Source organism: Rattus norvegicus, chromosome 2 (assembly GCF_021556685.1).
Source record: "Rattus norvegicus strain SHRSP/BbbUtx chromosome 2, alternate assembly SHRSP_T2T, whole genome shotgun sequence".
NCBI lineage: Eukaryota > Metazoa > Chordata > Mammalia > Rodentia > Muridae > Rattus > Rattus norvegicus.
The window spans coordinates 175,529,424-175,540,412 of record NC_141535.1 but is presented as its reverse complement, the minus strand read 5'-3'; the positions used below and the strand labels follow the sequence as shown (position 1 = coordinate 175,540,412).

Here is a 10,989-nt window from a genome sequence, read left to right as displayed (position 1 = left end):
AACAGCGCTGTCAACAGGAGCTCACCTGTGACTGCATGCACAAGGTCAAGTCAGCCAAAATCCCAGCACGCGTGTATTGTGGGAAGGCTCATGAAGTATCCCAACGCCTAATTGAGGAGCTACTAGAAATTGATGGCTGCTGAGAAAGAGCCGGTTTTTGCTTGTTTTTTTAAAGGAATTCCTCAGAGACGCTACATTTAGTATGTGTGTACATTTGTGGATGCATGTGTTCTACAACATACACGTGGACAGAGAACTTGGGAGAGTTCTCTGGGGATCAGACTCAGGTAGTCAGGCTTGATAGTAAGTACCCTTACCTGATGAGCCATCTTGACAGCCCTATTGCTTTCTTAACCACAAACCTAAGTAAGCTAAAGGGGTCTTTGGAGTCCTGCATATACAGACATTATAGTGGCAATGTATATACCACTATGCTCCCGGCTCCAGCCACCAGGTCTCCTTTCTATTCCTCAAACTGCCTCAAGTCTTTTCCATCTGTTGACTTTTGACCCGCAGTTCCTCTGCAGGAAACTCCCGTTGGGTTTCAGCCTCAGAGGCACCTTAAAGAGGCTCTCCCTACTGAAATTCTACTGATTTAGTTCACAGTAAAATTAGTGTGAACTTTAATGTCTGTTACCTGAACAGCTAGAGACCTTGTCATTTTGTTCTCTTCTGTACTTGTGCCTAGACTAGCACCTTTCTGTTTGTTGGAATGTGTGTGTGTGTGTGTGTGTGTGTGTGTGTGTGTGTGTGTGTGTGTGTGTGTGTTGAGACGGGGTCTCTACATAACTCCAGCTACTGGACCAGCCTGGCTTCAGACTCACAGAGATCTGCCGGCCTCTGCCTGCTGTCCTGGGATTAAAGGCTTGTACCACCACAGAAATAGCACCTTATTAATAATCAATACTCAATAAACATTTACTAGATAAACAAACTTGCAGTGTTATCTTTTTCACAATTTACTTTAAACACCCTTTGATACATAAACCCACTTTTATACCCTGATGCTTCCCTGAGCTGGAAGCATGTGCCCAGCTGCACCCTTACTTTCAAAAAGGATGACGTTGTCCTGCACAGCCCTTCCAGTAGGCAGATTCTGCAGGACAGGGCCTGTGCCTTTAATCTGAGCCCCACCTGCTCTGGTCAGACAGGTTTTGAGACAGGCAAGGGGAGGGAGACTGGGAAATACTTGCAGAGCCAGCCAGAAGCTAGGCAGTTCTTTTCCGGATCCTCTGCCTCTCTGCAGATGTAAAGTAAGAGGGTATCATGGGTCCAAAGGGCAGGGGTAGGAGGGGCCCTTGAGGTGAAGGAAGAAAAGAGCCTTATCCAGAAGCAGTGAGCTGGAGGGTGGCAGGGGAGGAAAGAAAGACATGGGAAAGGGAGACATGGGAACCACCGCCACACTAGAGCTGAGAGTCTGAGTGGAGCCCAGCCCAGCTGAATTGGGTGAGACTGGCAAGGGGAGTTTGGAAAATGGTTGGCTCCTGGTGTGGAGACTAAGGAACTGAGTATCTCAGTTGCCAAGAGTCCCAGGTAGGGATCGGCAGGGCAAAGGGCAGGTGGAAGGGTAAAGGCCGGCTTCTGTCTAGGATGATCCTTGGCTGTAAGGAAACTCAGCCGAGTCCTAGACACCTCAGCCTCCCATTCCAAAGCTAGGGTGGCCATGAATCCAGGAGTTTTTGGTGGAGAGAGTAGAAGGCAAGTGTGGACATAGACCGAGGCCTTAGCTGCCTCTGCTTGTGCCCCCTGATTCACCCTTGTCCTGCTGGATGACATTTATTTGGAAAGTTACCCACCATTTCACTCTTCTGCTCCGCCTCTCTGTTTCAGCACTGTGTTCTCCCTACAGTCCCACGAGGCCGGCTGCTCTGGGGAGTTCTAGGTCTGAGAAACTGTACTAGGGCCAGAAGACAAGGTATTTTCACAGAACCTCCCCCACTCCCTATAGGATGACATCGCCTTGTGGTAGATCTCAGAACTGAAGCCTCATAATGACAGAACCGGAGACACTGGCCCTGCTGGACATGAAGGACACTGAGATTTCAGAGAAGAGCCCACCGCAGGCTTCAGTCCTGCAGCCAGAGGAAGAAGGTGGGACTGAGTCCCCTGGAGCTGAGTCCCTCAGAGTGGGGTCTTCAGTAGGGTCTCCTACAGTCAGAGAGGGGCCTGAGGATGGACCAGACAGCACAATAAGTGAGGCTGCCACTTTACCTTGGGGAACTGACCCCCATCCCAGCGCCCCACTTCCGGATCCCCCGGGCTGGCGAGATATTGGGCCAGAGCTCCTAGAGTCAGAAGCACCTATTAAGTCGGAGGAACCACTCAAAGAGGATGCCAACCTGCTCCCTGAGAAGACAGTTAGGGCCTTCGTGCCCATTGACCTACAGTGCATCGAGCGGAAGCCTCAGGAGGAGCGCATCAAGCATCGTGAGGCCGGACCAGGCGAGCTCAGGAATTTCTTGCCAGCCCGACTCAGCCACCCTGAGCCCCCAGAGCGCAAGTGGGCTGAGGCAGTTGTGAGACCCCCTGGCCGGTCCTGCGGGGGCTGTGGAAGCTGTGGAGGCCGTGAGGCACTGAGAGCTGTAGCCTCGGTGGTGGCTGCCCTCATCTTCTTCCCCTGCCTGCTGTATGGAGCATACGCCTTCCTGCCTTTCGATGCTCCAAGGCTGCCCACCATGAGCTCCCGCTTGGTCTATACCCTCCGCTGTGGGGTCTTTGCCACCTTCCCCATCGTGCTGGGTGAGTCTGGGCCGGTGGAGAAGGGCTACCTGGGAAGCAGACTAGAGAGGTTTGGATTGGGTGGTTTCTCTTCATTATGCTGGAACTACTGAGGGCATCCCAAACCTGCCACTCTCTGCCCCCAACCCCATCTCCTCCAGGGAGCTTGTGTGTCCACTCAGTAGCCCTGACCTCATTCCAACCCTCCTGTCTTTTCTGACCCCGTGTGCTTCCTTTCCTGCCAGGGCTCCTCGTGTACGGGCTGAGCCTATTGTGCTTTTCTGCCCTTCGGCCCTTTGGAGAGCCGAGACGGGAAGTAGAGATCCACCGGCAGTACGTGGCCCAGTCTGTGCAGCTCTTCATCCTCTACTTCTTTAACCTGGCTGTGCTTTCCACCTATCTGCCCCAGGACACGCTCAAGCTGCTCCCCCTGCTCACCGGTCTGTTTGCCATATCTCGGTGAGTAGGGGCTGGGGCAGCCATGGCTAGGGTAGGCGTGAGGGAATTCATGATCCCAGATCCTCCAGGGAGCTTGCAGGTCCGCAGCCCTGAGGTCGGGGATGGAGGTCGGGGATGGGAGTCGGGGGTGGGATGTTTCTGGATATGCACCATGCACCGACGAGCCTGCTCTGTCTGCTGAGCTGCACTGGGTAGCAGGTACTCAGCTCTTCTCTCCCTTTTAGAGGTTGGTCTCAGCCGTGCCAAAGGGGAGCTTTCGACTTACATATTTCCTCACATCTAAGCACAGCCCCGACACTCTAACCTCATTTGTCATTCAGTGTGTTCACTGAAGCTACTCTAGTCTGTAACTCTCCATCAAAATAGCTTTAAGAATGGGCTTCTAGGGGCTGGGGATTTAGCTCAGTGGTAGAGCGCTTGCCTAGCAAGCGCAAGGCCCTGGGTTCGGTCCCCAGCTCCAAAAAAAGAACCAAAAAAAAAAAAAAAAAAAAAGGAATTGGCCTCTAGCTGAACACAAAATGTGGAACGTTTTCTGTTTTATTTTGAGACAGTCACCATCTCATGGAGTCTGGACACAAACTCTTGGCAATTCTCCTGTCTCAGCCTCTCAAGTGCTGAGATCCCCATCACACCCATTTCCAGTTTTAAGAGTCCTAATGGCTAGGACGTTCTTCCTTAGGTCTAACAACTGCCCTAAAGCTGAGTAGCTGGCTCAGGCCTGCGATCCCAGTATTTGGGAAGCCGAGGCAAGAGGGCTGCCAAGAGTTCATGCCAGCCTGAGTTGCATAGTGAGTCCCAGGTCAGGCAGCACAACACAACTATGACCTTGCCTGAAAAAAATAAAACAAGTGAATGAATTGGCCCAACACTGACTTTCTTGACACTGGACTACACCGACCAGTTCTTGTACTTAAACAGCCCCCTCTAGTGGTTGGATGGCTGATACCTTTGCTCTCTGGGTAGGAATCTGCTAGTCAGTGAACGCTGACTTCTTCACCCAGAGGCCAGTTCACTCTCATGGAGGTCTCCTCACTGACCCTTGCTCCCCCTCCCCCCCACCGCCACCCCCCCTTTTACTTTATTTGATTTGGAGTCATCAGTGAATTTATTTTATTTCACTGAGACAGGAACAAGATCTTGGTTTCTTTATCTGCAAAGGGCAAACATAGAACACACTGGAGCTAAGTGAGAACAGAGCCTGGTGTGCAGGGCTGCGGTCCCAGGCAGTGCCGTCTCAGACAGGAGAACCGGTACATGCTGGAGGCCATACAGGGTAACACAGTGAGATTCTGACTCAAATACTAACCGACAAGTAACAAGCAAAACAACGGAGAGTAAGGGGAGACACCGGGTTAGGGCTGCAGCTCAGTAACTAGGGTACATGCATAGCACACAGCACGAGCTTCAGTCCCCAGCACTACTGGTAGAGTACCCGTTAACCCTTGATTTGGGAGGGCAAAGGAGGACTAGGGGACCTGGGGATATAGTTCAGTGGTAGAACACTTGCCTGGCTTTGGGAAGCCCTGGACCACAAATAGCTTTTTGTCAGATCTACAAAACAGAAATAACTCACGAAACCAGAGCGCTGGATGCCTAGGGTGGGAGTTGAGGAGAAGGTGGAAACAGAAAAGGGTAGGCAATGTTAAAGTTGAATTCTCATGTAACTCTCCATCGTGTAAATGAACATTTAATTGTAATTTAACTAAAAATGAATTGTTTTGCCAACTTAAAATTTTAAATAGTAAGTAGGAGCCAGGAATAATAGTCTCATTTCAGAGAGATGTGGGGAAGTGGAGGTGTTTGGAGTAAGTAGCGTCGGCCTTGACAACCCTTCTCGCCTAGACTCCTGCCATCTCTTGACAAACTGCCTGGGACCTTGTTATGTTTCCACAGGCTGATATACTGGCTGACCTTTGCTGTGGGCCGCTCCTTCCGAGGCTTTGGCTACGGCCTGACTTTCCTGCCGCTCTTGGCCATGCTGGTGTGGAACCTCTATTACATGTTCGTGGTGGAGCCAGAGCGCATGCTCAGTGCCTCCGAGAGCCGCTTGGACTACCCCGACCATGTCCGGTCTGTTTCTGACTACAGGCCCCGCTCATGGGGCTGAGCCACCCAGAGCTGTGCAGGGGGTTTTCGGCATTTCCCTGGAACAGTTGCAGACCTGGCTTCTGCCCAGCCAATGGACATTTGTTGCAAGGAACCTTGCTACTTCCCCACTGGGGCCCCATACCCCTGTTTTCTCCTAGCTCCTGCTTTACCCGAGAGGACAAGAGCCCAAGGGAGACTGGAGAAACACACTTCCTTCTTGGGCAGCTTCCTACCATGACCCAGGAGCTATGGCTGGATGGTTATCTTACTCCCTAGCTTCTTGTGGGTCAGGAGTGCAGAACCACAGCCCCACCTGACTGTCTGTGCCAGCCATCTAGAAGAGAGTCAAGGAGAAGGAAAAACTGCCCACACCCAAGGGTAAAGTTGATGTCATATCAGATAGTTGGTGAAAACCTTTCTGGAGGACCTTGGGTTCAGGACTCGATTACCACTGGCCTCAAGACTCTTTTGCCTCAGTCAAGACATACATAGTTGTTGTCTTCTCTCTCCCAACTACATGGGTCTCTGTGACCTTCCACTTTTCAGACTTCCAAGAAGTCCCACTGTAGGGGGAAGGGCATAGAGATAAAACCTCCAGAAGAACTGTGTTTGTACTCACATGGTGGCTAGGAAGGCAGGGTGGCCGTCAGCCTGTATGTATATGTGAGTATGCAATAAATCACTGCCACTCTCTTGTGACTCTTTCTTTCTGCTTCCTTCTCCACCTCCCCCAGGCATAAGCTACCTCCTAGCACCAAGGGGGAGCCTTGGGGAGAGACCACTAGGACTGGTGAGAAAACAGGCCCTCAAAGAGAAACTACCTTTCAATCCTTTCCCTCAGTCTTCCCTTTTGTTGGAACCACCCCAAACCGGCCCAGCAGCACTCACACATTAAAAGATGGAAACCTGGGCTAGAGAGATGGCTCAGCTGGTAAGAGTACTTGCTGCTCTTGCAAAGGACTCTGGTTCAATTTCCCCAGCACCCGCACGGTGGTTTACAGTTCCGTGGGATCTAGTGCCCTCTTCTGACCTCTGCAGGCAGTTCCCCGACCGCCACACTGCACATCCATACAAACAAAAGACTCACAAATATAATAAAATACATAAATCTAATTTAAAAATCAGAGTGAGACTGGAATCTTGTATGGGGAAATTGTCTATTTCATGTCCCCTAGGGCAGCCAACAGTCACTCTCATGTAGGCCTTCAAGTTTCATCCACAGGAAATGGGAATGTGGGGGACCAGTAATCGTAGCCTTCCCGTGGGTTCGGAAGGACAACTTACTGGGAGCCCCCCAGTAGGTTGAGGCTGGCTTCTGAGGTTCTGCAGAGAAGCAGATCACAGCACTGGCACTCCAGCTTCTGACAGTTTGAGGCACAGCAAGGCAGAGGATGTGGTTCTGCCCGTCCCTCTGGAGAGTAGGCTTCAATTTATGGACTGGTACTCAGAATACTGCTTGTGGCGCAGCAGCAGAAATAGGCCTCCCCCGAGAAACATGAGTCCTGGAGCTCCCAGGGCTACCGCCATGATTCCAAGGACTAGTGGAGAGAAGGAATCTACTGGAGGGAAGCCTATGCCCAGAAGCATTGACCTAGAACGAGAAGGTTTAAAAAAAAAAAGGTAAGCAAATTTAGGAGGGCAGGCTGAGCAGTTCAGCCTTTCTCCACTTTGACCAAACCCTTGCTTCTTACCAGCAAAGGTAGTGTTGATCCCAGTAGCCAGGGCCTGTGGGAGCCCCAAAGGTCAGGTTGAAGGCACAGAAGTTGTTCTGGGACCCAAAGAAGGCTTGAACAATTGGTGAATGAGGGAGAGGATATGCCAAGGTGGGGTGAAGAGCAGAAGCCTGGCAGGCGAGGGCAGATTCTCGGGCCCGCTGCTCCTGAGAGAAAGCCACTGGCCGCCATTGCATGAAGCCAGACGGTGAAGAGCCCCACAGCAACCGGTTCAGCTGGAGAGAAAAGCAAAAGAGGCAGGGTGAGGCGGACCAACCTGCAGCAATCCTTTTGTTTCCCCACGTCTCTCAGAATGCATCTCAGTAGTACAGGCAGGAGGCGACCAAGCGTCCCCAGGACTAAGTGTAGTTGTAGAATTGACATGCTAGATGTAGGAGGCCGGTCTCTCCTCCACAGAGAGAAAGCGGGATGAACAGAGCTGTGATCATTCAGTGCTCGCGCTCTCTGAGCCCCAGGTTAAAGAGAATCCCAGCGAGGATCTGTGAAGCACTGGTTTTGTCTGCTTCCTTGGAGGGTGGAGATGGCAGGCAACAAACTAGAACCCAACATTAAAAGGAGCCAGAGAAAGTGTTGATAAATAAGAAACTGGGACCATAGGTAGTGGTGCATGCATTTAATCCCAGCTCTCAGGAGGCAGAAGCAGACGAGTCTTTCTGAGTTCAAGGACAGCCTGGTCTACATAGTAAGAGTTCTAGGTCTGCCAGTCAGAGATACATTGTCTCAGGGACACGCGGGGAGACCCTGTCTCAACAAACACACAAAAACCAACAACCCTTTTAAAAACGGGTGGTGGCTGTGGCTTTAGTGATGGCTCAATGCTGAGAGCTTGCTGCTCTAGTAGAAAACCCAATTCAGTTCCTGGTACTCGTGTCAGGAGACTCAACCATTTGTAATTCCAGTTCCAGGGTATCTCAAACCCTCCTCTCGCTTCCTAGGAACCTATACACACATGCACCCAAATACACACACATAAAAAGACAAATCTTTTGGGGCTGGAGAGATGGCTCAGCAGTTAAGAGCACTGGCTGTGTTTCTAGAGGACCTGGGTTTAAATCCCAGCACCCATAGGGCAGCTCACATGTCTGTAACTCCAGTTCCAGGGGATCTGGCACCTTCCCAGACATACATGCACATAAAATAAAAATAAAGAAATCCTTCAAAAAACCCAAACAAACACAATTTTTTTTTTTTTTTTTTTTGGTTCTTTTTTTCAGAGCTGGGGACCAAACCCAGGGCCTTGCGCTTCCTAGGTAAGTGCTCTACCACTGAGCTAAATCCCCAGCCCACAAATCTTTTTTTAAAAAAACAGTAAGTGGTTGGTGGATTTTCTGGGCTGCTAGCGGGAGGGACCCCACTTTACATTCCCACCCATCCCTGTCCCATGGAACCCTGACCTGGAAGACAGCAGGTGCGTACTCATCATCGATGGAGTCCTGTTCGTTCACTGAGGGGCAGTCGGGGCCCTGTCCCAAGGTGGCTACCTCTAGACCAAATAGGGAGTGGTTTCCACGAGGAGAAGCTCCAACCAGGGCCACTTCTACCTGGCAGACATCGGCTGTGTGCAGGAGGCGAGGGGGCTGGGCAGGTCGACCAGATCTAGAAAAGGCCTGGACCTAGGAAGGAGAAGGAAGCCGAGTGGGGAGAATGGAGATCGAGGGATACTCCCATACCCATCAGTCAGCTGTCCCCAGATCCTCACCTTGAAGGTCAGGCTGCCATTGGCAAATGCTCCAGTAGGGTCATCTACAGGGTGGCCTCGAAAGATGGCACTCAGGGTGGCAAGATCCAATGAGTTGGTGACATTGTTCCAGGAGAACTTGGCCAAGGAGTACGGAGGGTATGGCTTTCCTGGGGGCTGTGTCCCCTCTGACACATTGGTGCTGTCAAACTCAAGCAGCTGGACAGGGCAGAGTGGAAGAGACTTGCCTTCTGGCTTTCTCTTGAGTTTTCCTCCCAGTCCACCCCACCTAAAGCTGCATTCACGTCACCCACCCTGGGCTAAGCCCTTCCCTAGCCCTTGGGGTAGGATGGACTCTCTTCTTGTGCTCTTCTCTCTGAGCTCCTTCAGACCCTCTCACCCTGGTGAAGACAAGAGCGGAAGAAAACTGAATGCTGTTCTTGGGGAGCACCATCAGGGCCCCAGCAGGATCAGGAGACAGCAGGAGACTCCAGTTGACATTCAGGACACTCTGAGTGGTGTTGGTGGCCACCAGCACCACAGCTGGAGGCCCCAGGCTGCTCCACACATAGTGCAGGGTAGAGTTGCTGCCCACTGCCCGGATATGAAGCAGGTTCTGGGGATTTGGCCAGCCAGAAATAACTTCCATAGATACCTGAAACATGGGGTAGTGGGGCAGAAAGAACAAGATCAGGGATGCTCACAGGCAAAGAAGCAGCTTGTGGGTGGAGGGCAGGACCTGGGTAATGCCAGGAATGGCAAGTTGGGCACTTGAGGACCAGGCATGAAGGAAGTGTAGAAACTGAGGGAAACTTGGAATCAGGGGCAGATGTAAGATTGAGAAGATAGGGTGGAGCCAGGATTACTCAGAGGGCTTAGGGCTGAAAAGGCTTTTTAAGTCCCCAAACTTGCCTGTTCCTGGGCTACAATGTCTGAACCATTGTCAGAAAGCAGAAGCAGTTATGCTTGATCTGACACCCCCATCCCCCCAATCCTTCCAATCACTCATGGCTCCACACTGGGTTGAAACTTCTCCCTTGTCTTCCACCCCTCTGTTGCCCCAGATTCAGGTCATCCTAGAAAGATAGGATTTCCGGAAACATCTATTACTTTAGTTCCAGAGCCCTTACCTGGCGAGTCTCTTCTCCTAGCAGGCCAAATGGAACTGTACACACAAGTAGACTCAAAAGGAGCCATGGGGTTGGGGCCCAGGGGACCCAGCCCCAGTGAGGTCCCCAACAGCGTAACATACAGCCACAGCTAGCTAAACTCAGCGGAAGAGCCTCAGAGTCACATGACTCCCTTCCTGCTGATCCTTTTAGAGGGCGGGCCACCAAACCAGTTCTTAAAGGGACCGCTTCCATTAACCTGGATCTCAGCAAAAGTTGGAATAGCATCAGGAAAGCTGAGGTAGTTTATCATCAACAGGTTGACCTGCAAGAGATTCTAGACCAGCTGTGCAAACATACTCCTGCCTCTCCTCCTGCCAGTCCCAGCCACATCACCTCTGGTGAGTATGCCCAGATTTAAATTTCCACAGAGTAAATCTGTATGTTACTGCTCTGTGGTAGAAAGATAGGGAGAGGAACTGGAGTACTAAATTGATATAAAAGAACCCTTGGAGGTCAGCAAGATGGCTCAGTAAATGTGTTTGCCCCAAACTGGACTTGAGTTGTATATTCAAGACCAACATGGTGGGAGGAGAAAAATGACTCCCAGAAGCTGTACTCTGATTTATACATGCATCCTGAGGCACTGCTCACATGAAACAAATAAAATAAAATGTAAAAGAATAATCAAAGATCCTCAGGCAGGGTGGTCTCAGAAAACAGAACCAAGACAGGAATGGAGGCTTGCTTCTGCAATCCCAGCTTTTGAAAGACTGAGGTAGGAGGAGCACTATGAATTTGAGGATTATAGAGCCAACTCCAGGTAGAATGAAAAACTGCCTTTAAAAAAGAAATAAAGGGGCTGGAGAGATGGCTCAGCGGTTAAGAGCACCCGACTGCTCTTCCAGAGGTCCTGAGTTCAATTCCCAGCAACCACATGGTGGCTCACAACCATCTGTAAAGAGATCCAATGCCCTCTTCTGGTGTATCTGAAGACAGCTACAGTGTACTTATATATAATAAAATGAATAAATCTTTAAAAACAAAGAAATAAAAAAATTACTTAAAAAAAAAAAGAAATAAAACCCAAAAGGGCTAGGGATGTAGCTCAGTTGGTGGGGTGCATGCTTAGCATACGACATCTTGGATTTAATCTCCAGCATACCACCATATAACACAGGTTATGGGGGCCAAGACACCCTAA

General features: G+C 50.7%; 2 protein-coding genes across 7 annotated transcripts; one reads left to right on the top strand and one right to left on the bottom strand.

Annotated features, from left to right (window-relative positions):
• The first annotated feature begins 1,120 nt into the window (after positions 1 to 1,120).
• On the top strand, positions 1,121 to 5,964 carry Tmem79 (transmembrane protein 79). 6 transcript variants are annotated; one of them, XM_087623366.1, is made up of 4 exons: positions 1,121 to 1,253; positions 1,831 to 2,739; positions 2,964 to 3,177; positions 5,071 to 5,964. In XM_087623366.1, exons 2-4 carry the CDS (start codon positions 1,992 to 1,994, stop codon positions 5,282 to 5,284), a joined length of 1,176 nt encoding a protein of 391 aa, XP_087479492.1. In that variant the 5' UTR covers positions 1,121 to 1,253; positions 1,831 to 1,991; the 3' UTR covers positions 5,285 to 5,964. The 6 variants fall into 6 exon arrangements, with proteins under 6 accessions (XP_087479492.1, XP_087479505.1, XP_087479496.1 ...); XM_087623379.1 differs by having other exon boundaries at positions 1,146 to 1,446; positions 1,850 to 2,739; XM_087623370.1 differs by having other exon boundaries at positions 1,146 to 1,446.
• Positions 5,965 to 6,360: 396 nt separating this feature from the next.
• Glmp (glycosylated lysosomal membrane protein) lies at positions 6,361 to 9,952 on the bottom strand. Its single transcript, NM_001004226.1, is given in 6 exon segments — positions 6,361 to 6,856; positions 6,957 to 7,213; positions 8,393 to 8,611; positions 8,698 to 8,895; positions 9,077 to 9,331; positions 9,807 to 9,952. Coding segments are annotated over 6 exon segments (1,215 nt in total). The 5' UTR covers positions 9,927 to 9,952; the 3' UTR covers positions 6,361 to 6,690.
• Positions 9,953 to 10,989: the final 1,037 nt, after the last annotated feature.

Excerpts from the sequence above, each read along its gene's own strand:
- Tmem79 (XM_087623366.1), top strand. The coding sequence starts at position 1,992 with ATGACAGAACCGGAGACACTGGCCCTGCTGGACATGAAGGACACTGAG. Across the intron at positions 2,740-2,963 it reads CACCTTCCCCATCGTGCTGG|GGCTCCTCGTGTACGGGCTG; the intron begins GTGAGTCTGGGC and ends CTTTCCTGCCAG. Across the intron at positions 3,178-5,070 it reads GGTCTGTTTGCCATATCTCG|GCTGATATACTGGCTGACCT; the intron begins GTGAGTAGGGGC and ends ATGTTTCCACAG.